Here is a 25,842-nt window from a genome sequence, read left to right on the forward strand (position 1 = left end):
AAACCAACTAAATAACCTTAGCCTCACCGTCCCTCTCCTAGAGTGAATGATGCTAGAAATGGCCCTCTCTAAAGCCAAGTGCTTGGTATGTCTGTTCTGGGACACTGTAGCCAGTGTATGACAGTGCATCATGGTGGACGCCATAGAAGAAGACCCGCTCCCACTGTAGATGAAGAAGGCTCATAAGGTAAAAACAATTCTTAGTATTGTGTGATTAAACACTAATAAAAACATTCTGTTTATCAAATTTAATTTCTGCCAATAGATCCGTCTCAAATTCTACGAAATGGACCTCTTCTAGATATTAAGGCATGACATTGTTTTCATGGATCAGCAGAGAAGTAATATAATCCAGCTGGATGAACAATTGTGGGTCCAGTTTGAGCAGTGACCACAATTATGCTTTGAAGCTGCAATCCAAAACTTTAACTACATCATAACTAAAGGCAAATTTAATGAACAGTTGGGAAAGTCTTTGATTGTGTTGTCGTTGCTATGCAGTCAAAATGTGTGCAGCAATCTGAACGAGGACACACCGTATTTATTTACTAAAGCGATGAAGTCAGAGAGCACCACTAATACGCAAACCCTGGCAGTGCCAGTGATGACCAACTGGTTATCATGTCAGAACAATCGCTCTGCTTTGGTGTAACCCGACCTTCCAGAGGCAGTTAAAGCTGAAATGGGGCAGGAAAGGGCAAAGAGCACATTTCCAACTTACATGTCGGCGTGCAATAAACAACCAGGATGAGAGGCATATCATTAAGGCTGGTGCCCAAGAACAAATGAGAGAATACAAGTAAAAAAGAAAATAACTGTTCGCAAGCCAATGAATGTGCAGTCCAACTCTGCTTCTGATCTACTGCTTTTTATGCCTTCACTTTAATGAGTTTAGCATGCCGGTCTAACAGTGACTTTACACATCGACAGATGTTATTGTATCCAGGATGCGAGGCCTGTCATTACTGTGTGTCTTGAAGGCCAAATTGAGTGACAACACGTGAAGCACAGCTCCACACTCCATTGTGTTTTTGGTTTGCTGCTAGCATTGCTGACAGTGCTGATAGTAATCCAGTGTGATCACTGGTGTGTACCTGAGTGAATTCCTTTTAAGATAAGTCACAAAAGAGGGTCAGTTTGCTCCAAAAGGAGTGCTTTTCTGATCCCATCTGAAGAACAAAAAGCAGTAGTTTTTTTATTTTCATTTTAAGGCAATAGTAGGGAAATATCAGGGTTGGAAGTAACTAATTACAACTACTCAAATCTCTGTCACTAAGTAATTTTTTTGGTTTGTACTTTTAGGGATTTTTCAAGTCTGTAATTTTACTTGTACTAAACAACACATTACATCATGTCATCTACTCAGTTACCTTTAAGAGAATAGTTGAGCACTGAGAACAGTTTGAATTTATATCTTTCATCTGCATTTTTCGGATATCAAACGGCATATGAAAACCATGACATACGGACAACAAACTCTTCCACAAACTCTGCAGCAGGCGCAGGTTTGTGGAAGTGACCATGACCACCGGGCGGAACAGAGCAGGAGTTTGGGAGTGATTTAGACAGAAGTTTTAGAGAAACAGAAACCCCTTTGATGGAATGCCTGCTATGCCTGCTATTGATAATGCATTAAACATCAACAGTTAAAAGTTCTTAAGTGTACTCTGGACAGTGTTTGAGAAGAATACCTTATACTTTTAAGTATTATCTTAACACCCACTTGTAATAATATTTCAATAATGTAACTGCACTAATACTTGAGATTTTCGGTAGTCTTTCCAGCACTGGAAAATATTGGTCCTGTTTAAACAGGTGAATGTTAATAATAAGAGGAATGTTAACAGTGTCTGCAGCCAGTACACACACACACACACACACACACACACATTTTTGAAAACAAATATCTGTTATGGATTTTTGGAGTTTGGTCGTCTGAGCTAAATTTCAGCATTTTTGTGATTCCTTGTATGTGCTTATTCAAACACACCACAGTCTGTTGTTGTCTCCTTATTGCTCTTAGCATCCTTTATTGATTTACTCTTTATTTATTATCATTCCTTTCCATTTTTGCATCTCTTTTATTTCTCTCTACTTTTTCTGCGATTTTGCCTGTTTTAGCGCTTTCATTTCTTTTTTAAGAATATATTTATTGGTTTTCAGTGCTACATTTGGACTATTTGTTTTTTTGGGGGGGATGGTTGTTCTGTGCTTGTGTCTGTAGACGGTGGGCGTGGCTTTCTGGTGGCCAAAAACTGGCCTACAATTTTCCATCTGCTAACCGTACATGTGGTATATATATACATATATGTATGTAGGTAAGAATGTATACATATATACAGAAATCATTCATTTATAAAACATAAATATATAAAACATTAACATAACTTAATATTATATTATGTTTTCCCACCTCATAAAGACAATGTCATACATTTTACATATATTACTGTACAACTACTACATACTACACTAAAAAAGCAATTTGACAAGGAATTTACTATTTTCCAATTTTATTTCTTTATTTAAAAAAAAAAAAAATGTTTTGAAAATTGTCTGGGAACCGGAGCACCCGGGGGACACTTACTTCGGCATGGGGAGGACACGTTAACTCCACACAGACAGCACACATATAGCTTAACGTTACTTTGTAAAGATACAGTATGGGGAGCATTTCTGATTAGATCCCCTTACTTTGTCTGCAAGATATATGTGTGCTGAAGTGGGAGGTGACGGTGACCCCATGCCCGATCACAGATGACATGTGGTATCTACTGGCTGTCCGCAGTAGAGATGGCCTTGGTGTTGATGTTTGCTGGCGAATGTGACAGCTTGAGTTGTTGAAGCCATCTTACTTCTTCCACTTCTTTGGTTTCCTCAGTCCCAGAAAGTGACGAGCTCTTTTGAAATCAGTCTTTTTTGGTTTGCCTGGGTGATTCTCCTCAGAGACAGTCATCAAGTGAGGAAGCAGTGATGGACTCCTGCTCACACGGCTTCTCCTTGGGGACTTCAGTGTCTTTCAAGGCCTTAAGCTCTGTGGAGAGCTCAAGGTTGAGAGAGATCTCAACAGTAAGCTGTGTTTTCAGCTCCTAGAGTAGCTATCTTTGCGTTGCTGAGAGTCACATCATCGCTGTACTTTCTCAGCCGCTCCAGATCTCTGGTGGTTTCTTTCCCCCTGTTGATGTAGATTTCTTTCAGGGCTTTCTGCTTTTCAGCTGCTCTTTGGTGTTTTCGATTTCTTGGCGGAGTCTCTGCCGAGACATGTCACTGTAGTGCTCCATTTCCTTCAGTTGGTATACTCTGTCTCAGAAAATACTGTGAAAGTATTATCTCTGATGAGCAGATAGGGTTCCTGTTGTTGTTTGCTTTTCTCTCTCACATATTCACGGCTGTGTCAGTGGAAGATGAAACATCGGACTGAGGAAATGTCCTGTAAACCCGCAGTTTACATAGACCTGCTACTATAGAATGTAGGCTTGACGACTGGATGATTTCACACACACACACACACACACACACACACACACACACACACACACACACACACACACACACACACTTTTTCTGGTTCAAGCTGGTGAAGTGGGTTTATTTTTAGGCATCATTGCACTCTTGTTGCACTGGACTTCTGATGTATTTTGAGTCATCTGTCCATTCTCTTAACGCACATATTCTTGCTCAGGGCAGAGGTAAAATCCCATCTTTTTTGACTCAGATACTTTCTACACATTTCAAGCTGCGGGTCACAGCACCTTGGTCATTACAATCCTCCAGCTCCATTACACATGGTTGGGTCGTGGTAAGTTTTGGATGCGGCAGAGGAAATGACAACATCTCTGGAAGTGGGAGAACACAGCTGTCTGAGAGTTTACAGATGTTAAGTAAATGTTGTATTACAGATGTTCATACCAGACAGCAAAGATCAGACATCAAAGTGAAGCAGAGTGTTGCTGGACATCAGCATCCAAACTCATTCAACCCGGATCGCTGACATATAGGCCTACTACAATCGGATCTGTCAGGGAGTGACAGTGTTGTTTCCTCTGAGGCCAGCGGCAGTTCACAGAGGAAGTCGCTAACCACATTGTTTCCTGTCACTGGGGCGACACTGCAGCTGTTTCACACAGCCATGAAACATCAGATCACAAAACAAACCAGCTGTGGTCTGCGGTTTGTGCGTGCGTGTACGTGTGAGGGCGCGTTCCAATGTGTGGATCTATTTTATTATTTATTTTAACAACGTTAATTGACATATTTCTCTTGTTTCTATCTCGCACCATCAACAATCACTAAACATAATTATCAGGGCAATAAAAGTTAAGTCACTGGTGGAAAATACAGCGAGTTTAGAATCGGAGCTGCTGCAGGTTGAATCTGTCAAAACACGGCCACATCCTTTGTTATGACAAGAACACGCCCCCTACTGCTCTCTGATTGGTTCTCCTGCACTATCGGGCCCACTATCTCTATTCGTATTGGTCGATATGATGATCTGTCAAAGCACAAGTGCCGCCTTGAAAATCAATGAAAAGTGAACGGGACCTCCGGAGAGAGAGCCACGTCAAGCTCGAGGGAGGACGTAAAGACGTACCCGGAAGTGAGGGAACTCGATCTTCTAAATAAAATAATTGAAACCCAGTTTACTCTACATTGTTGGGCCAGCACCTTCCATGGTAGTTTGCTCCAGTGTGTGTGTATGTGAATGGTTGAATGACAATATTGTAGACCTTTCTCGATAAAAAGCACAGTAGACCTGAATAGATTGTTATGGATCTGCTGCACATCGCACTGCTCCTAAACAAACTAATCTGAAATGTCTTTTGGTGGGTGTGACAAAGCTTATTTATCTTTTGGTGCGTTATCTGTGGTTGTAAGGTTAAGTATTCAAGCATTTAAGTGGATTAAAGTAGAAATAGTAAAACTTATCATGTGGGGGAGTCCTGCACTAACATGTTTTTTCTAGTTTTTAGCAAAACTTCCATTTGTGAGTATCCTTAAATGGAAAAAAAATCGTTTCACAGTCTACATTGAATTTAGTCATTCATTTGATTAACAATAAATATGAGCACATTTTGAGACTCCCATAGGGCGTTCATACATACTGCTATTTATTTATTTTTTAATGGCTAATTCAAATTTAGCTTTCCTGTGGCTATCTGTCATCATGCTTTATTTCAGAAAGCATATTTTTCTTTAAGTCTACAAGTAAGCCCACACAGATCTTTCTGCGTCTTGTTATGTTTTAAATTTTGTCTCACATTTAATAATGTTTCGCTTTTAATACTTGTTATTCATAATTCGATCGTCTCAGTTTGTCGGTTAATCATTTCCACCGGCTGTACCCCCTGAACGAGGGTTTTATTTTGAAAGCCCGGACCGGAAACCCTTTCGTCCATTCTGTAAGACTTGACGTCAGTGCGGAGCAGGACCTCCGAGGAGAAAGCGGACAGTGGACCGGATTGTTTCGGTATTCCTCCAGACCGGTTTCTGTTTGTTTTAACAGCTTTTTTTAGTTGCTGTTCGCTTCGTCTGGACCGAGTCAACTCCTCACTGACAGACGCTAAAATGGAGATAGAGAAGGAAGTGAAGAAGGTAAGCTGTCCTCCAGTGTACTCGGCCAGACGGGGCACGCCCTGAGAAGGTGTGCCGAGCACGGGGCAGGTGGCGAGAAGTTAGAGTATCACAGCCAGACTTTGTTGTTCGGTTGGAACCTTTCGTTTCGAGCGTGTTTCAGAGTCATTTTTTGCGTTTTCATTGATAAAACAGATCAGCAAAACGATATAAATGTGGAGCTAACGTGACACCAATAGCTAGTTGAAAGATATTAACAAACACTTGTCTGTTGATTTGGTCGGAAAAGTAACTCTGGAGCTGCCTGACTTTGTTAGCAGGAGAACTTCCTGTTAAGAACGTCAGCGCCAAATTGCATCGGAAATTTTGACAACTTAGTGTCACCCTCTATATCAACCAATCTCACAAGCTCTGTAACATGCTATCAATCTTTTATCAAAAGAATTGAATAAATAACGAAGTTCGGCATGCATGTTGTGCACGAAACGGCTGTAGTTTATACAGTGTTTATGTTTTAGTATTCTATTGGTGTGCATTTAGCCTAAGTATATTTCTGTCAAAAACAAAACCATCGTGAGTGTAAAGGGCAAACTAGTTGCGAAAGGGAAGAATAAGTGCTTCTTTTAAAGTTTATACAGCTGCCGAATTATAGAGCTACTCTCAGTAGTTCTTAAAAGAAAAAAAGTTATATATTCCTCATTATGTATTTCAATATTTAGGCAAGAGGGTAAAAACTTATAAGATTTTTAAATTGAATTTGGTTAAACAAAGTGTGTTTTTTAATCTTAGACATGGACTGGAATTCAATTGTTCTACAGAGTTAATTCACAGGATGTTAATTCATTTCAGAGAGTTTACTTTAGATGCACATGGTTGCTGGGCACATGTTGCATTCATTGCATTTCTGGCATACATTGTATTCCTTCTGCTAAGTCTGCACATGACCCAGTCATAGTGTAACTAATTGGAAATTCGTTGAAATTGCTCAGTGTGCCCTTCAGTTGGTATCTTAGTTGATGTGACACTGGAAATTAGTAGTTCAAAACATCACTTTTGGTGACCTGGGGGCTCTTTTCAGGGGTGATTTTCCCAGCAGGCATTGTTGGTAATCCATGCTGTTAAAAACCTAATGTGAAGATGATGAGGCGTGATGTGTGTAGTAGCAGTAGTAGTAGTAGTAGTAGTAGTAGCAGTAGAGCTGCAGCAACAATCACTCAATAAGCTGCAACTTTAGTTGTTCATCACTTTTGCTTTTTGTCTGCTTTGGGGGTCTGTATGTACCAAACAAAGTTTGTTTCTAGGATAATTCATGTACGTGCAGAGACAAACAGTTAAAATTAGATGAAGCACATAAAAGATGCCCATACTGTGTGTGTGGCATGAAACTAACAGATAGTTTGCTCCCCACAGTGTGTACTATTCCAGGATTCACCATTCATTGTGTCTTTCTACAAGGTCGTTTGACTCTATTTTTGGCATTAGCCAGCCTGTAATAGAGCCAAAATGACTTCATGTGTCTGCAGATATATTTGCTAGTTGCTGATCAGTTAGACTATACAAAGTTAACTCAAGTAAAGTGCATCGAACCTTGTTTATACAGTATATACAGTAAACTGCTGTTGGTAAGTGGGTCTGCACAGCTGGATGACCCAGACGGACCCAGCCAGACATCTGCTTTTAATCTCTGGGGGAGATAAGCCTTCAGCGGCTGCCGGTCGCTGGGAGTTCCTCAAGCAGCAAGAGGCAGCTATAATTACTGTCAAAAATGTAACTGCCCCTTTTAACCTGTGTGTTTAGGTAATATTATGCTCAATTAAGCTCATGTAGTCTTCCAATGAGAGCGCTGAGGTAATAAATTGCGACTATGTGTGCACTGTGTACAGGCTGGCAAATCATCGTCACTGCAATTTTGTTAGATTTGAGTTGTTTTTGGTGATCCTCGCTCTGAGGTTGTGACCTCGTCTTGAGTCACGTTCTTCTCTAAACATCTAAATGGTTGTTGAAGTTGCCATAGACGAAGATTCTGAGGGAAAACTTGCAACAGAGAAGAATAATGTAATCCTTTGCTCAAATACATTTGTGATTTTTGGCAAGCGGTCACAAAAGTGCAACATGACAAAAACAAAACAGAAAACCGTCTCCAAAGCAACGGCAAGGAGGCATAAATAAAATGTCAGAGGAAGATTGATGTTGTTGGATAGCTGAATGTTTTCATCATCTTCACCCCACCCAGTTCATCAAAAGAAGGAAGTTTGGGCCAGAGGAGTGTGTCTTGATGTTGCAACATGATATACAGTATTGTGAAGTGAAACCAAACTTAGAACAGCTACTGTGTAAAATAGGAATAAGTGCTACTTAAATATAGAAAAGCAGCTTGTAAACTGAAACTAAAGTCTGCCTCCTTGAATCTGTCTGTCATCAGATGTAGGCATTTTTTGCTGCCACTGCATTAGAAGAAAAACAATATAGGCCCTTAATAGATGTAACAAAACGTATTCAAAACTTTCACAAACTCAATTTTGATGTGTGTTTTGGTTTCTTATTGGTGTTGCAGAAACATGATGGTGTTGTGAGAGTAGGTGGCCTGCTGAAATTAAAATTGCCCCATAGCCAGTGACTACCAGTAGTCATTACATCTGCCACTGGTCTGCTCCTCAGGCCTGCTGCAGCAAAATGACTCATGAATATGACTCATTGGACATGAACTGCATGCTTTGTGTCCGAACCACCTCTATGCAGAGCGTGTTCACTGGAATTAATCATCCTGCGGGCTTAGTCATAATACCGAGGTAGTGCAGTTTATCAAACTTTGTTCCAAAGAAAAGTCAAACACAGAGTGACCTCAGCCACAGATGGCCCGTCGCCCTCACTATGACTATGGCAGGGACAAATATTTAGACTTCCACAAGTATGACACTTAGAATCCAAACATTTATTCGACTGATGCTCTCATACAGACTGTCTTAAAATGAACACAGTAGATTCTGTTAAATTTACTGATCGAAGACTTTACAAGCAAGATTGAGTGCAAGTTTGCATTTCAAAGAGTCTGTAAAAAATTTGCTCAGTCACCAAAATATTTCATACAGAACCAAGCTCCTCCTTGAATGACAGCGGAAGTACATGATAGAGACTTATTAGGAAAAGTATTTGTGGAAAAAGAAGAAAGGATAGCCTGGATTTATTTCTACTGATCAGATGCTTCATATCTATCATAACCCCAAACACATTCCATTAAAAAAAGGAATGTCTACAGTTTTCATTTTGTCTCCAGTTTTAGCAACACACTGTAAGGCAAGCTAAATATTAGCCATTCCAAATATTAGAACATTTCTTAATGCATTAAACATATATATTAGACATTTTAGATTTAAAACCAGTCAAAGACAAAGGATTTTAACAGGATTTACTTATTACTTCATTATGGAAGTAATATTTTCTTCTATTACGTTTTTGCTTCCATGGCCAGTTAGTCAATCTTTCATTGTACAGCTAAACTAAACTAAACTAAACATTTACTTCGACACTTCTATTTGTGCTGCCTGCAAAATCGAAAGTTAAGGCTCTTGTGAATTCTATCTCGGCTTCATTGAAATTTACTGATGTGTTTTCCACTTTAATGATCAGAACAAATCATGCTGCTTAACTCCATAATTCTGCTATTTAATGGCTCCCATTGGGGGAAAGTCTTGCTCGTCTGGAAGGTGTAATGGAAGCGGAAATTTTGGCACCATGGCCGTTAAAACAGGAGTCACTGTCTGCATTCCACAGTACTGAGTGTCTTTTGGGTCAAAAACATGTCTCTGACAAAACGGGTGCCTGCTGGGGACCCACACAGCTTCCAGCAGCAGTGAAAAGCTGACCATATATGGTCATAAACAGTGGTAACAGCTTAAGGTGGACATGAGTGTTGTGTGTCACTGAGGTCAGGGGAAAAGATGCAGCTGTTATGCATATGTTATGAGAAATGTTGCAGAAATATAACTGGGGTCTCAAAATATTTTTGCCCCCACTACTTTGGTTATAATGTCATTAAACATTAGTCTATCCATCCTGTGACTTGTCCCTTCCAGATTTCAGTCCAGTGTCTGAGTCCCCTGAGAATTACCAGTCTGCTGTTGGTTCATTGTTGGTCCACCAAAACATCTTGTTAAATATTTCATGATTCCTCCAAGAGCGAAAAACAGCATCTTGAAAATTGTAACGCTCTGCCCTAGGGTAGCTCAGCAATTGCTTTCACTGGTTGAGCAGTCAAAACAAAACTTAGATAACACCGTTTAATCTCCCTGTTTTGCTGTGTTTACAGATGACCCTCGGGCACGAGTTTGGCGCTGGAGCGGCCTGTTTGAAATGCAAAGACAAGTGTGAGGGCTTCGAGCTGCATTTCTGGAGGTTTGTACAGTTTTAGTCAATAAACATATATATATCAGAGAGACAGTGGCATGTCAGTCTCAGTATATTGTTGTCCTGTGTATAAACCAGAGACATTTTGGTAATTAAGGTAAATGAGCACTGAAAACACAAAAGGAGTTGCTTAGTAGCCCACAATAGAAAACTGTTTTTATTGGGCAGCTGCCAGGTAAGTAATAATATAATTATGAAGCCGGACATTAGATGAAACATGCTTATTTAGCACATTGTTCATAGAATAATATAAGAACAGCAATTAAAATGTCTGTTCAGGGACCTGAGTGGTCAATAACATCACTTTGCTTAATTAAAAATACACTGAAAGCAGCAGGAGTCGTATCACAAGAGGAACATGCTGTTCCTCAGTACAGCTGCTTTTCATGTTCGTCTTTGAAAACAAGAGTCCACTATTCTATTTTTCTTTCCTTTTTAATTTTTTTTGTCTATTTTTCTATTTCTCTGTCTTGTAATATTCTGCTGTTGCATCAAACATATTTCCCCGTCTGCGGGACATTAAAGGAATTCTGATTCTGATTCTGACCGTCCCATCAGCTTATTGTTAACAAAAACGATGCAGAGAGGGCAAATATCAGGCCCTTGCGGAACCCACTGGGTACCTCAAGTCTAGATTCAGTAAACTAATTGTAACTAGAGGCTGCGAATTTCCTCTAAGCCCTGCCTCTAAATAGTTGCACATTAGTTACAGTTTAGAGTTCTTTAGTCAGTTTAGTTCTTTTTAAAAAAAAAACATGGTCAGGCAGTTTATGGGCAGCCTGACTACCCAGGGTTCTGTGTTTTGTTTCCCTTGTCTGTTTATTTGGCCCAATGGCTCATGAAATAATGTTCTGTCTGGACAATCATCCACACTTGGCTAGTTCTCCTGAAGAAAACACCAGGTGCCCTGATGCCCACCACAGCACTGGCACAAAGGCCCACTAAGGGGCAGGGGTGTTGCTTCCTACTGTGTCTGACATTCAGCAAGGAATGTGGGACTGTTGGTTAGTTTTATGGTCAGACAGTGGTCTTACTAGAAAATCCATGTTGATTCACTAGAGATCTTGAGTTTTTGACTATATATATACTCCAGTGGAAATGCATACAGTATATAGACCTTATTTTGCAACACATGTAATGTTTTCTCCACCTAGTTTAAGACTTCTTACATTTCAAAAATGTAAACGAAATGAGAAAAATGAAAATAATGGGGATATGGGGTTGGACAAATTTAAAGATGTCTCTTTGGGCTCTGAGAAATTGCGATGATCATTTTTCACAATTGCATAGATTAAAAATCAATAATAATCAATATAATAATAATCAACTAATATATATAAACATGGATGTTAACAATTAAACACCTAAAAATGGTAAAAACAGTAAATATTTTAGGTTATGTTCTGTATGTAACAAAAGTTATGTATATCCTTAAGATAAGATGTACCTTTTATTGATCCAATGTAAGAGAAATTCAATTTTTCACAGCAGCAACAAGATGCAAGAAGTGTTCAAACAAAACAAAACAAAAAGTATCAGCGTGAGGTAGAAGTTGACTTGGAGAAATATAGAATAGAATAAAATAAAAATACTCCAATAATGGAGGCACTAAAATTGAATAGAATTGCTGTATACACAAGATGGGTCTGTGTGCAGATACTTGTGTAATGTTCATATTAATGTGCAAAAATTCTTTAGATAAACATACAATAGTAATTTACAGTAGATTACATAACTTGTTTTTATTTACAAGAAAACTGCACAGGGCCCCTTTAACATCACCAGAATGTAAGGTGAGATCACTGAAAGAGAATGTAGAGAATTATCTCACAGGCACTTTATATAACCAAGTGTTTTTTCTTCAGCTTTTACCAAACACAGTCATGCACCATTTCAAAGTGAGTTTATTCCACAGTTTACAAGATGTTCCCAGAATAAAAATGCTGTCATAATTGCTGTTTGTTCTTGCCCATAAGAATCAAACTTGGTTTAAACAGCTTGACACAGCTGAAAGAAATCTGTGGACCAGGTCATGCTGAAGCATGCCTAGCAGTCATAAATTATGTCCCAGATGCTCTAAAAAAATGAAGCGCGTTGTGTTCAGGCATGTGAAAAGTACAGATATTTGAACACTGTGCCTGTTGTTTTGGTTTAGCAATTATAATTGTTCTAGTATGAAAAATCCAAAAAGAAAGCATTTTTGTTTGAAAAATAAAATACAATGCAAATAGGTAGAGTATAAGAGATTAGAGACAGACTCAAGACATTTCCACAGTGATAGAGTTACACTGTGTGTGTATGTAACGTAGAATGTGAAATTACAAAAGTACACTGATAATTCCTCATTAAAACTCATAGACAAAAAAATAAATGGATAGCGCTTCCAGATGATGTAAGCTTATGAGGACATTACTTTACCCTCACTTGATTAATTACCTCAGTAAACAGTTTCCTAATGAGTTTATGGTCTCAGTTGCTAGCTTCAAGTCCTCTTCAATACAGCATGATGTTTGTTTAGTAAATCAGAGCAAAACAAAGAGTTTTCCTCTTCCCTCTCTGCAGGAAAATCTGCAGAAACTGTAAATGTGGTCTCACAGAGCACAATGTTCAGATGAACTCGGAGGAGAACAAGAAGGTAGGCAAGCTGTTCGAGGACACCAAGTACACCGGCCTCATCGCCAAGCTGAAGAAGGACGGCATCCCTAGCTACAAGGGCAACATGATGACCATCACTCTGCCGAGCCCTGCCACTGCCTACGTTGTACCACCAAGTGCTTCTTCCTCTGTGGTGCCCCCGTCTGCCACAGTTGGTTATGTACAGCCTGCAGGAGCTGCTTCAGGTACAGCACCCGGAAGGGCTCCGGCTCCAGCTCCGGCTCAGGTTCAGGTTCAGCCCGTACCAGGCAGCATCACACCTACCAAGGCTAACAAAGTGCCAGTTGCTGTCAGTGCCACAGCTGCCAATGTAGTTCCAGTCCCTAAAGATGTGCCAATGAAGTCTGTTACCTATGAGTGGGCGCCACCAGTGGCCAATAAGTATGTGGTAAGTGTTCTACAGTAACTAGTGCAGTAATTGCTTAACTCACTGATTAAGTAGGTGATGATTTGCTGTTTTGTTTTCTATTTTTTTATAGTTATATTATAGTTTTATTAAATTGAACATCCTCAGGTTTTAGACTGTTGGTCAGACAATTTGGAATATGTAACCTCTGGTTTGGGCAACTTGTGATAGGGTATGAAGGGATTGCACACATTTTTTTTTATATTGTGTGACAACGATGACTTAGGTAGCGGACTATAAATCACCTATGGGTTGACTCAAATGGCAAGATTTTTGGAGGATGCCGTTTTAATCACCGAAAAGGTAACTTTTGCCTTTAGCGTCTTCAATTTTTCCCTAAAAACAGAAGCTGACTCTCTGCTGTTTGTTCCATTTAAAGACTTTGTAATCAATTATGCATTACTTTTGTTAAGTCATGCTACACACCGTAGCAAAATAGCTAAAAAAAATGTATATAATCCTTCCAATGTTAACCTTAAGAAAAGTTGTGCACAAGTGTGTATTTAGCATGTGTTCTCCAGTGCCTTTTAACCTGATTTAGCTGTTCAGACTGACTCTTTAATGACAGATTGTTTTGTAAAGGCATTAAGGTGACAGATACATTTCATTGCTGTCTATGAAACAACTGCTTTTTCTTGAAGTTTACATGTTATGTTCACCAATGATAGAGGTTTAAGAAATTTTGGGGGTTCTAATTAAAGCCTTTGTCCACAAACTGTCCAAATGACAGTCAATGTAGTGTGTTATATAAATATAAATATAATAAATATATATATATATATATATATATATATATATAACTTATATATATATATATATATATATATATATATATATATATATATATATATATATATATATATATATATATATATATATATATATAAACTTATACATATATATATATATATATATATATAAACTTATAAACTGTGATTGGTCCCTAACTTCTCTTTGTGCATTCTTCTAATGTCTGTCCTTCACACAATCTTTCTTTATCCCATCTGAGCTAAACCGTGTCATCTTATTTATCCTCTGACTTCCAGGCGGTGCGTTACATTGAGCTGCTCCCACCAGAGAAACGTCCGGTTGCTGGTACAGAGGGAGCTGCTTACCGTCGGCAGCAGATGGACCGCCAGCTGCCCGAACACGACCAGGACCCGTCCAAGTGCCATGAGCTTAGCCCTGCTGAGGTCAAGCAAATGCAGCAGTACGTCCGCAAGTACAAGGATGAGGCCCTGGGAGTTGGAGATGTTATGCTGCCTGAAGAGATGGCTCTGGTTTGGGCAGGAGGACATGGTGGAGCTGGTGTTGGTGCTAGCGGTGCACCTGGTGCTGCAGGAGCAGGGGTTGGACCTGGGGTTGGTACACCGGGGGCTAGTGCTGGAGCTGGTGGTGGAGCAGGAGGGGCTGGGTTTAGACCAGGAGTTGGTGGTGCTGGGGTTGGAGCTGGAGCTGGTTCTGGATTTGGACCTGGAGTAGGGGGTAGCACAGTTGGAGCTGGACCTGGTGGTGCTTGGGTTGGAGCTGGGATTGGACCTGGAGCTGGTTCCGGAGCAGGGGGCAGCAGAGCTGGAGCTGGACCTGGTGGTGCTGGGGTTGGAGCTGGCACTGGTTCTGGTTTTGGACCTGGAGTAGCGGGTAGTGGAGTTGGACCTGGTGGTGCTGGGGTTGGAGCTGGTGCTGGTTATGGTTTTGGACCTGGAGCAGCGGGTAGTGGAGTTGGACCTGGTGGTGCTGGGGTTGGATCTGGTTCTGGTTTTGGACCTGGAGCAGCGGGTAGTGGAGTTGGACCTGGTGGTGCTGGGACACTTTCAGGTCCAGGGGTTGGACAGCTGGCTGGTTTTGGGCCAGCCGGAGGAGCCGGAGGAGCCATGGGTACCACTGCCACTGCTGGAGCCATGGGCATCCCTGGAGCTCAGCAAGCTGGACTCCCACAGCAGAACTTTGTAAGCAGTATTTTTTAAATTTGCAATCGGTCTGTCACTTTCCTGTTCATCTACACCATACAAGCATACAGACAAGATTTTCTTATTGTTATCGCAAAATTAGAAATTATTTTTTATTATATTCTATAGTAATATGGTAATATATGCAAGGAAAGAGTCACAAGGACACAGCAGTATGTTGTGGCTACAGTTCAGTAGGCAGCAGGTTAACAGTTAAGACAGAAGTTCAAGTTCCCATAACAACAGGCATCCAGCCTGCAGAAGTGTCAGTGAGTCAGTCCTTCCACCAGGTGGTACTATACAGTAATTTACTCAAAAAATAAAAAAGAAGATGATAAGATTGCACTAACAAAGTGAAGAGCGATACTTTGTTGCCGCTCAGCTTTGGCAGCAATCTGCATCTGTTTCAGTCAAGTCTGCTCCTGTTCTTGCACCAAGCAAGATGTGATTGCACAACATTTTGCTTTAATGGGCAACCCTTTAAATTAAGCACTTGCAGCACCTCATCACAGATTTCCATCTTTCCATCTTTCATCCACCAAAGAGTGATTTTTTTACCCAGATTGTTTTTATTTTTTTACTGATTTTAAAGGTTTGAAAATAAAGTAAATGAATGTAGCAGAACTATATTTTTTAAACAATAAACTGTGTTGTCCAAAATGACATCAGTTCACTGAAACAACGAACTTTAGTGCAAATGTAATAATTCGTAATTACATCATACATCTTGTTCTGCTTTATGTTCTTTATATTCTGTGTGATGGGCCAATAATGGCTGATAATACTCGGCAATGGTTATATTGATCTGACCCTTATCATCTCACGTTTGGGGAGGACCCTGTCATTACACTAGTGAATTATGTAAGCACTAGGGAGTCCATGTTTTAGGTCAAATCCATGTATATATTGTCCATGTACAACTTTATTATTAAGGTACAGTAATATAGTATCACTGATCCTGTTTTTTCCAATGCATTAGTCCATCATAAAACAATGTTATTTCTAGACAGGACACTAGGTGGAGCCACAAGACCAAATCTGACCAAGTCTTTGGATTCAAACCGATGGATAGTTATTTAAATCTAGTTTTCAGTGGGTCATGAGTCACAGCTATGATTTTTATGAAAATCTCATCATCACCATGTGCAGTCAGTTAATTCTTTCTGTGGAGCCTTGTGATTTATTCCTGCTGTCAGTTTTATTGTTACTCATGAATTAAGAAGTTTGATATTGAAACAAGAAGCAGCAGTGATCATGGAAGAGTAACAGTGGTAAAGTGAGGGCTCTTCCTGTATTTTCTGCATGTTACTGCTCTCTTCCTCTTCTATTACAAACTATTTGTCTTTCTCATGTTCTTATTTTGTTCTTATATTCTAATAACTCTCCTAGCTTTATCCGGCCTAGTTCTGCACAGTATCCATGACTGCACAATGTCAACACACTGTTCTCTGAAAGGCAGGGAGTGTCTTAATGACTTTTTGCTATGACTATTTACTGATCTCTACCTTCACTTTAACTGACCTCACCTCATCCTAACTGACAACACCAGGTCAGATCACAGTGCCCATGCCTCTGTGTTATAAAGGGGTATTCCCTAACTTTCTGACTGTAAAATGTGTCTTTCAGAGAGATGTGTGATCTTCAGCTTAAATGTTATCTTTGGTTGATCAAAGGAGACCTGACTTGATTTTGACTCAAAGAGAAGAATATATATGAGAAGTATTTAAAGAGCATAATAGTTTGATTGAACCAAAGCGGCTATAAGAAATCATATCAGGACAGTTATAACACAGTTTTGTTTCACACAAACATCTTTAAAATGGCACACAGTGTCACCTTGGCATTTTTCACTTTTTAAAATTGTAAAGTCTAAATTCAAAAAAAGATATCCCCCAGCAAGCCAAAAATTAGCCAAAAGTTATTGGGAAATAACTAGTTGTCATCACACCGATTATAACCATAAAAACAAAGGACATAACCTGTTCATATTGGTAATAAATCCAAAGCCACCACCAACCATCTCTCTTCCTTCTCTTCAAGTCGTGCCATCACTGCCAGCAGCCGATGAAAATGGGCGAGCCTGCTGTCTATGCTGAGCGAGCTGGTTACGACAAGATGTGGCACCCAGCATGCTTCGTGTGTTGTACCTGCACTGAACTACTGGTGGACATGATCTACTTCTGGAAGAAAGGCAAGCTTTACTGCGGACGCCACTATGGAGACAGTGAGAAGCCACGCTGCGGAGGCTGTGATGAGGTGAAAGAGATTATCTCAGTTCTTTGACAAGTATTTTGCAAGTGTTTCATTTTCCTTTCTTTTTAAGGTTGGTAGCACTATTTAATCTACATTTTAATACTTGTCTGTCTACAGCTGATCTTCAGTAATGAGTACACTCAGGCTGAGGGTCAGAACTGGCATCTGAAGCACTTCTGCTGCTTTGAGTGTGATTGCATCCTTGCTGGAGAGACGTACGTCATGGAGAATGACAAGCCTGTCTGCAAGCCATGCTACATGAGGAACTACGCTGTGGTAAGACAGACTCTTTCTCAGGGTTTCTGTTTGTTTAAACAGTAGAAATTTTAGTATTTGTTTGCTGGAAGCTTTTGTACAAAGCACAATTTAAATCTCTGAGTGAAGGCATTTTTGGTTTAAGTGGCTGTAATTCGGGTAATTCCCCCAACCCTAGAAATGGAAGTCCTGTTCTGACCTACAAGCAAGTTTATCTGTATATCTCTTTTAACAAAAAATGGAAAATCCACATGCTTTACGTAAGACATACTGTAAAACAGTATCACGAAAGAAACACAAGGGAACATAAATAGCCAATATAAAGAGATTTACATTTAGATATGTTTTGAGAAAGGTTAAATAGAATATAAAATACAAATAAAAAACAGGAGGACAACAATTGCAATACAAGAAATGACCTCAAGATAAAAGATAAAAAAAGATGAAAATGAAAGTCAGTGGTGAGCAGTAAGTGATTAACTCCAGATTTAAAAAAAACTGAGGGTTCTCTTGATTTCTGGCAAGAATTCTGCCTCTTCATATTTCATTTTGACAAAGGGACAGTATGCAGATGTCTCCCATACCAACTGAGAGGTGTGGATTGTTCTCAATGTAGCAGATCAGAGATGAATTTAGGCATTATTCCATTCAGTTCTTTGTAAACCAGAAGTACTATTTTAAACTCAATTCTTTGACAAACAGGAAGCCAGTGTAAAGATTTGAGAACTGGAGTGACATGACATGTAAAGCATTAAGGTAGTTCATCCTACTAAAGGTACAAAAAATCACCATGATGGTTTTCTAACTCTGAAATTAAATAAATATTGTAGGTCATTAATTTGGTATAAAAGCGTCTCACACAGGTCGAACAACAGACATCTGTTTTAAACTGACATAAGAGACGGATTGTAAATAAACGCTGGCAGCCCAAAGTCAAGAATGTGAAGCACTCGGCAGGTGTGTTTTTAATTTGACTTCATACTCGCTTTCACTTCTGACTGTTTCATTAGAAATGTTAAGTGCCGTAGTGTGGTCTGACTGATTTTATATTCAGCAGTGCTGAGAAAAGGCAAATGGCAAAAAAATAAATACAAAGTTAACAATTACGATATAAAAATGAATATAGGAAAATGTTAAAAACTGACTGTGTGTATTGACATTATTATATCCTTCCCCATCCCAGAAATGCTCATCCTGCCAGGGCGCAGTGGAGCCCGAAGCCCAGAGGGTTTCCTACGGCGAACACCACTGGCACGCCGAGCCACAGTGCTTCAAGTGCTCCGGATGCTCCAAGTGCCTGATCGGCCAGCGCTTCATGGCAGTGCGAAACTTCCTCTTCTGCTCTGTGGAGTGCAAAAAGAAAACCACGGCTTAGAGGGCCAAAACAAGTCCCTCCGTCTTCTCCACAACCACTTGTGAAACCAGGACAGATTGAGCTTAGACCAGAACCAGAGCAGGGAAAACAAACACTGGTGCAGCTGGATGAGGGCAGAGATCATGCACTGTGGTTGCGTTAACAGGATCTCTGAGTGCCTGATATATCTTATATTGAGATGTACAATAATAGTCAGTCCATTTGTGTTTGGGTGCTCTTATCTCACTACCAATGGTGAAACACAGTATTGATAAATCTCAGCTAGACACCTGAACGTCTGTCTTCTAGTTTGTCCTCTGCCTTAAAATCAGCCGTCTTCTTTCAATACTGTTCTTTTCTTACTGATGAGATTAATTTTGTGTTTGTTGGAGGTTGCAGTCCAGTTTTCTTATGTTTTTTTGTTAACCTTAAACCTGTGTCTTACGGTATTAGCGCTGTTATTTTAGCTATTACTGTTGATTTAATGTGCCACCTTGTACTGCTTCCTTCATACTACTGATATTCACTCTCCTCTATGCAGCAGTATGATGAGCAATATGAACCAGGTTTGACGTTGATCTGTTTCCAGTACACTGTATTCCAGATCAAACTAAAATCAATAATATTATTTGCGATCAAAATCATTATGCAGCAGTTGTATTCTCTTTATTTGGCTACAGGCCACCACCTACTGTAGTTGTTTATCGCATTTTGTCTAAGGAAGTGTATTAGTAGTAATTTCAGTGAATTTAGGGGAACAAAACAATGTCAAACCTTCCAGTTTATACCACCAGTTCCCAGTTAAAAAGTAAACCTGTATCAACTATTGCTATCCAAAGATGAGCCCTGCTATTAGGTTGTGGTATATTGACAAATATATGACAATTGAACTTGTTCTATTATTGTCCTTCATACGCATGTTAAGAAGAGCCACTGTAGAATCATAGATGTGATTATTAAAAGCAATATGAAAAATAAATGCATTCAGTATAAATCAAAGGGGGAAAAGCTGAACAAACTAATAATGGAGTGCAGAACATTTCTTGTTCTGTATTGACTAAAGACTTGGCAGAGAAATTAACACATGGAAGCAAGTTTTCATACAAGTCTACTTAGATCATCCACTGGGCTCCTGATGGACATAAACACTGTAAAGTTGTTGTATAGGAATAATGGCAGTCTTGCCACTGTTACCAAGAGCTTCAATTCAGGAAAAGCACTGGAAATTGCTTCACATAAAACTGCTTTGTTTCATTCTTTTGTTTTATGTGCCATGTACTTTCCTGTCCAAGCAATAAACTGCACTTTAATTGATCTTTTTCTTTTCATTAATTTGACTATAACTAATTGTGAATCAGCTAAATTCCAGTCATACAGTATAATGCAGCAGAGTTGTTTCATTGCTAATTAAAGCCACTAATTGTCTGCCTACACAGGTGTTCACCTAACTGTACCGTGTATGTTCAAACAGCTTGATCGACACTTCTTTCTTTCTATTTTTGTGCACCCTGTGCAGCAGCAGAACCACCTTACAGGTCTAGTGGATGCTGTCAGAGCCCTCAGGCTTTGATGCAGCCAGTGAAATCAACATCCAGTCATGTAGAAAATCATGACATTTTCTATAACAGACATTCTGACTTGCCTTAACCAGAATAGCACAGGTGAAACTAATAACATTAATGATGTCCCCATAAAAAGTCCCAGTGACCCCTACAGTGAGCCAACATGCAAAGTACCGGCACACTGGAACAGTCTTCCTTAAATTGAATGCAGACATCATTTATGTTATTAATTACACCTGTACTTTATGACATGCCTTCTGTTCGAAGGGTCCGTGGTGACCTCATGCACTTTCCATCATAGATCTGGCCTAAGCAGAGATCTCATCAGTAACTGACACCAGCTGTGTGGATGTGCAGGACCTTTGATCCTGCTAACTGAGAGAAGAGCTGTAAGATGAATCCCCACTACAGATCCATGTACTGTTTTCTACGTACCATAGTATCCAGACTATGACCGACGTGTAATACATTTTTGTTCATAAAGTGAAGTCAAGAAGACTCCTAAATCCAATTAACAAAGAGAAAGAAAGTTTTTCCACATACTGTTGTTCTTTTCCTAAGGAGTTTTGGAGCTGTACTCTACATTACCGTTCACAGTTTTTTTTTTTTGTGTACCTGTGAGCAGCTCCTCTCTGTCTTTATTTGTGTGTTGAAATATAGGACAACATCAAACTCAAAATACAAGTGTATCTGTTATGCACAGTATTGAAGTTTTCACATGCTTTAAGTGAAACATGTTAGTTGACATTGTTGTAGAAAGTATTCAAAAGTCAAACTTGAGTAAAAGTAGAAACCATGTTGAGATATCACTTTGGTTAAACAGTAAGTCACCCATATAAAAAGTAATTGAGTAAACATCTTAAAGTATCTGGTATTGAATTTACTCAAGTATCAAAAGTACATGTAAAATCAATGATACATATATCTACATGTATGTTCTGTAAATGCTGTTGTGGTGGTACTGGCAGGAATATACCTACAAACATGCCCCAAACCACAGAAACAGTCTCTGATGCAGCATGATATCTGCCAAGAAGGTAGTAAATAAAGTTATTAAATAAATGTAGTAGAGAAAAGAGTACAGTGCTTGCCTGGAAAATATAGTGGAGTGGAATCATAAAGTAGCAAAAGAAGCAAATACTAAGCAAGCACAGTACTTGAGTGTATTGATTGACTACATTCCATCCCTGGTTAATGCGTCCTTGCCCTTACTGGTACACAAAAACATATTAAGCATCAAGCAGACACCTCCTTGCTTTTAAATCCTGTAAGTTCAGGGTGAGCTCTCCCTGACGTAACAGCTGTTACACCCTGATGGGAACTCTGTAGCAGGCCCGGCCATGATGGAAAAACCACCTCTGAGGGGTTCGTGTTTTCAATCACTGTATGGAAACGGTGCACAATTCAAGGAAGCTCCATCTCTGAGAAGCCCCATTGTCTTAAATGGCATTGGGCCCAAAGCTGCGCTGCTATTTCCCCTCTTTCAACCACAACTCTGCCAGACCTGAAGTGACCGAACCGCTCATGGGATCCACCAGTCGGGGGTTATGACTCGAACATCCTCCTGTCCTTTCTCTAACTGTCTTGTATTAGAAATTCCTTTGCTTTTCCAGTCCGTCCGTCCATCCGTCCGTCACAGGATACCGGGTCATTTCTTGGCATCAGACTTGCAGTGTTGATCAAAGTATTAAAGCTCCTGTGTTCTGAAGACAAATATGCAAATCAAGTTCACAAAGCGGCGCAGAGAGGGGTGGAGTCTTCTTCCTGCCATATTGTGTGCTCGTTGGAATTTGCATGCGATTTGTTTCATACTTGAATTTGAATTGTGTTGCAGCTTCACACAGGAATTTGCATTGTGAGTCTTGCTCCTCGGCTCCAGGCAGGCTCATGGAAAAAACGGAGCAGAGATGCTGCAGCGTTGATTGGCTTGTGGTTTACCTCGACAACACCATGTGATGATGAATGTTTTCTGGTTCTCTGCAGGAAGCCGGATGATGCTGATGTGTAGCAGGGAACTGAAAGGCCTGGATGACAGACAAGAGCAACATTCTCGAACGTATCCTCGCGGTCTTAAGAGGCACTATATCAATCGTATTAGACATGGGGGTTCTCCACAGAGCGCGCAAAGTGTTTGGAAATAACTTTTGAAGATGTTGACTGTCATCATTGGAGAGTCGCTGAGGTCTGTTATGTAGTAACTCCACCTACCTGGCACAGCTCTGGTTCTTGGCAAAAACAAATGCCAAGAATTACGACCTCTGCCAGATTTAGTTCCATTTGTCATTTTGCTCTCTCTTTCTTTATAAATCACACTCAGGGTTTGTGCTCGGAGAATCCATGTCATAAATCGCAGTCCTAAATGCATGAATGTAGGGCATCGTCTACTCAAACTGTATGAGCCGTGAGTCAGAGCCACATGGAGAGCAATAAGAGATTAGATCTGCATGATATTTTGTAAATTACTGGAATTTGATTTTTTTTCTTCGTTACTTCAGCCTTAAGCTACAGTGGGGCAGTGTGGAGACGCATCAAACACAGACTGTTCACAACTGAGCGGAAATCTGTTTGTATGGCTTCATGCTTGGATTACTACACAGTGTACTGCTGATCGGATCATGGCACACAAACAGACTTAACTCCTCGTTACTTCTACTTGTTGAATAAACCAAGGTGGACCCAAATGCAGGGAAACACAACAACATCGGGCAGGAAGAAAACTAGAAAGGTTTGAAAAAAACACGAGGAACAGCGAAGGGCTAATAAGACGCATGCAAGACAGGTGTGGAGGGAAAGCAGACTGGTGATGAGCGCAAGAAAACAGGAGAGAAGCCGAGCGAAAGTAACCACAAAAACACATAAAACACAGAGATGAAAGAAGACAAACATGACAATACCCTGAAACAGTCTTCGTATCAGAGGATATTGACTTGCTCCTGTAGCAATAGCACTGATTGACTGTACTGTAAAACCGTCTTACAGTTCAGGCAGCAAGGCAAACATTACATGGAATCGTATCTGAATTGCTTATCTCGGTTATCAACTGCTGGCATCAGAGAGGAGACACTACTGATGGTTGTTTGTCAGAAAGCACCTCGACTGTTAGAGACAAAACATTTACCTCGTGTGGTCTGTTCACCAGAGTGTTCCTGATTGTTGTTGTTGGTTGTGGATTCCGATTAAAAGGTATTACTTAATGAATATTTTGATCACAATTCAAACATTTCCATGGCGTCTTTAGTAGCACTGGGGGGCGCCATAGTCAGACGTTCTTTACACAGAAGAGCTTCCAAAGTTTTATGAAAATATTCTTCATTCTTCGAAAAATTACAGAAAATACTGTGTTTAAAGCTGCTATATGAAATACTGTAATAATTACAACGACTCAAACAACCGTGTAATATGAAAAAAGGACGAGAAGCCACAGTTTCCCCTTCAAAATAGAGCCTTTTAGCATCTTTCAGCTCATTTTTTGGTTAAACAGTCCTCTTCTTAACTTTTTGGTTCACTCTCACTGCACTCATCTGAATCTTTACTGGCAGCTGTTTCAGCGAATGAGCTGTGATAAACTGTAGTGTGCCAAAGTTATTATGGAGCACTGAGCCGCTAAAGAGACAGATATTTTCCTTGGGAGTGTGAAGACTAAAACAGAGCTAAAAGCTGAGCAAATATTTGACTTCAATTCATCAGAGCGACTTCAGCATTTTTTTACTAGCATGTTAGTCATATCAACTTCAGGAGGTGATAATGTGCAGATGCTTTGTGTAGAGCTTTTTACACTGCTCCCCATTGTAGAAAGAATGAATTTAAATTTGAGGATTTATTAAACAGTCAAAAAGCAAAGGGAAATGGCTGCTCTTTACAGGAGGTGGGGCAGTTGAGCAGACATGCTTTTTGAAAAAAAACAAATGGTAAGTTTTCTTGTAAAACACAAAATATAGTTTAGGAACGCTTCTGATAAAGTGTAAATCTCATCTTGGTTTTGCTTTTGTAAGTTCACTTTCTCGCGTCCTACCGACATGTGATGCACTGAGCGCTAAAAGGCTAACGACTGCTCCCTGAGTCCAGAGGGCCAAAAACATCCCCTGCTGATGGCTGATGAGGTCTGCTGTATTTGTGGGTGTTCTTTCCTCAATGAAACTACTCCAAACTAAAAAGTAAACATTGACAAGCAGCACAAAGGTGTGATTTATTCTTTATCAGAATTACTTTAAAGAGGTCATATTTTGCTAATTTTCAGGTTAATACTTTTATTTAAAGGTCCTAGTAGAATACGTTAATTCTCCAAATATACATTATTTTTCTTAGATGGTGCACTGCTGCAGCATGTAACATGTGTATTGAACTCTCAGTTTTGGCTACAGAGTGAGATGTCTTGCCTCTGATCACATGAGTTGCACATGCGCATTACTTACCCCCAATTTCCACTGGATACGTGTCCGCTGCGTTGCGTCTGCGCCACGCCAGTGGAGCAGATACGTTTCACTTTAGTCAATGTGTCAATCCCCACCAGGTCCGCTGCGCTGCGTATCTGCTCCGTCCCAGCTCCGGCAGTCCAGAGCTCTCCGGCACAGATACGCAGAACTTCGATATCTGGCGGATGCCGGAGCACGACGCAGCAATTCAGCTGAATTTAGCACAGAGCAGACAGGAAGTCAAACACCAAAATAACAAACAGCATCCGGTTACCTTTCAAAATAAAACACTCCGTGTTGACACCAGCACACAAATCTCACAAAAGAGACAAACACAAGCTCTTCTTCTGATCCTTCGGTCGGGAACACTTTGTGTTGTTTTTTTTAATAACACAGACCTATAACTGTGGTCGTGAGTGATCATGTGATTATCGCGGGAACTCCTCTGCCTCGTGAGCCAGCTGTCTACCGTACTGCGCAGTGGCGGACTCAAACCGCAACCGGTGGGGATTGCCGGACAGCGGAGCAAAACCGGATCGGAGCCGCAACGCAGCGCACATGTATCCAGTGGAAATTGGGGGTTAATGGGCAGGATGTAGCCAATCAGAGGCGGAGTAGGAAGGGTCATGCCGAACAAGGTAGTGTGATCTAAAATAACACTGCTACAGCAGTAGTAACTGTATGTCTACTGACTGACTCGAGTATATATATATTGTAGTAAATATATACAAATATATATTTACATGACGTGCAGCACAATGGCGCAGTGGTTAGCACTCTTGCCCGACAGCAAAAAAGTCCTAGATTCGAGACCTTTCTTTATGGAGTTTGCATGTTCCCTCCGGGTACTCCAGCTTCCTCCCACAAGACATGAAAGAAGATAGGTTATTCTAAATTGTCCATAGGTGTGAATGGGTGACACATCCTTATATGTCCGCCCTGTGATGAACAGGTGACCTATCCATGGTGTACCCCTCCACTCGACCAATGTCAATTGGGATCAGTTCCAGCCCCATATGAC

General features: G+C 40.2%; 1 protein-coding gene across 1 annotated transcript; it reads left to right on the top strand.

The window, feature by feature from the left end:
* The first annotated feature begins 5,405 nt into the window (after positions 1-5,405).
* On the top strand, positions 5,406-20,162 carry tes (testis derived transcript (3 LIM domains)). Its single transcript, XM_030426804.1, has 7 exons — positions 5,406-5,592; positions 9,878-9,963; positions 12,538-13,018; positions 14,083-14,985; positions 17,026-17,241; positions 17,356-17,514; positions 18,677-20,162. The coding sequence occupies exons 1-7, from the start codon at positions 5,566-5,568 to the stop codon at positions 18,866-18,868; spliced, it is 2,064 nt and encodes a 687-aa protein (XP_030282664.1). The 5' UTR covers positions 5,406-5,565; the 3' UTR covers positions 18,869-20,162.
* The last annotated feature ends 5,680 nt before the right edge of the window (positions 20,163-25,842 follow it).

Source organism: Sparus aurata, chromosome 8 (genome assembly GCF_900880675.1).
Source record: "Sparus aurata chromosome 8, fSpaAur1.1, whole genome shotgun sequence".
NCBI classification, from domain to species: Eukaryota; Metazoa; Chordata; class Actinopteri; order Spariformes; family Sparidae; genus Sparus; species Sparus aurata.

What these genes read in the sequence shown, in the direction of transcription:
- tes (XM_030426804.1), top strand. Translation starts at nt 5,566, where the DNA reads ATGGAGATAGAGAAGGAAGTGAAGAAG. An exon ending in TAGAGAAGGAAGTGAAGAAG is followed by an intron (nt 5,593 to 9,877) that starts GTAAGCTGTCCT and finishes CTGTGTTTACAG; the next exon opens with ATGACCCTCGGGCACGAGTT. An exon ending in ACATGAGGAACTACGCTGTG is followed by an intron (nt 17,515 to 18,676) that starts GTAAGACAGACT and finishes TCCCCATCCCAG; the next exon opens with AAATGCTCATCCTGCCAGGG.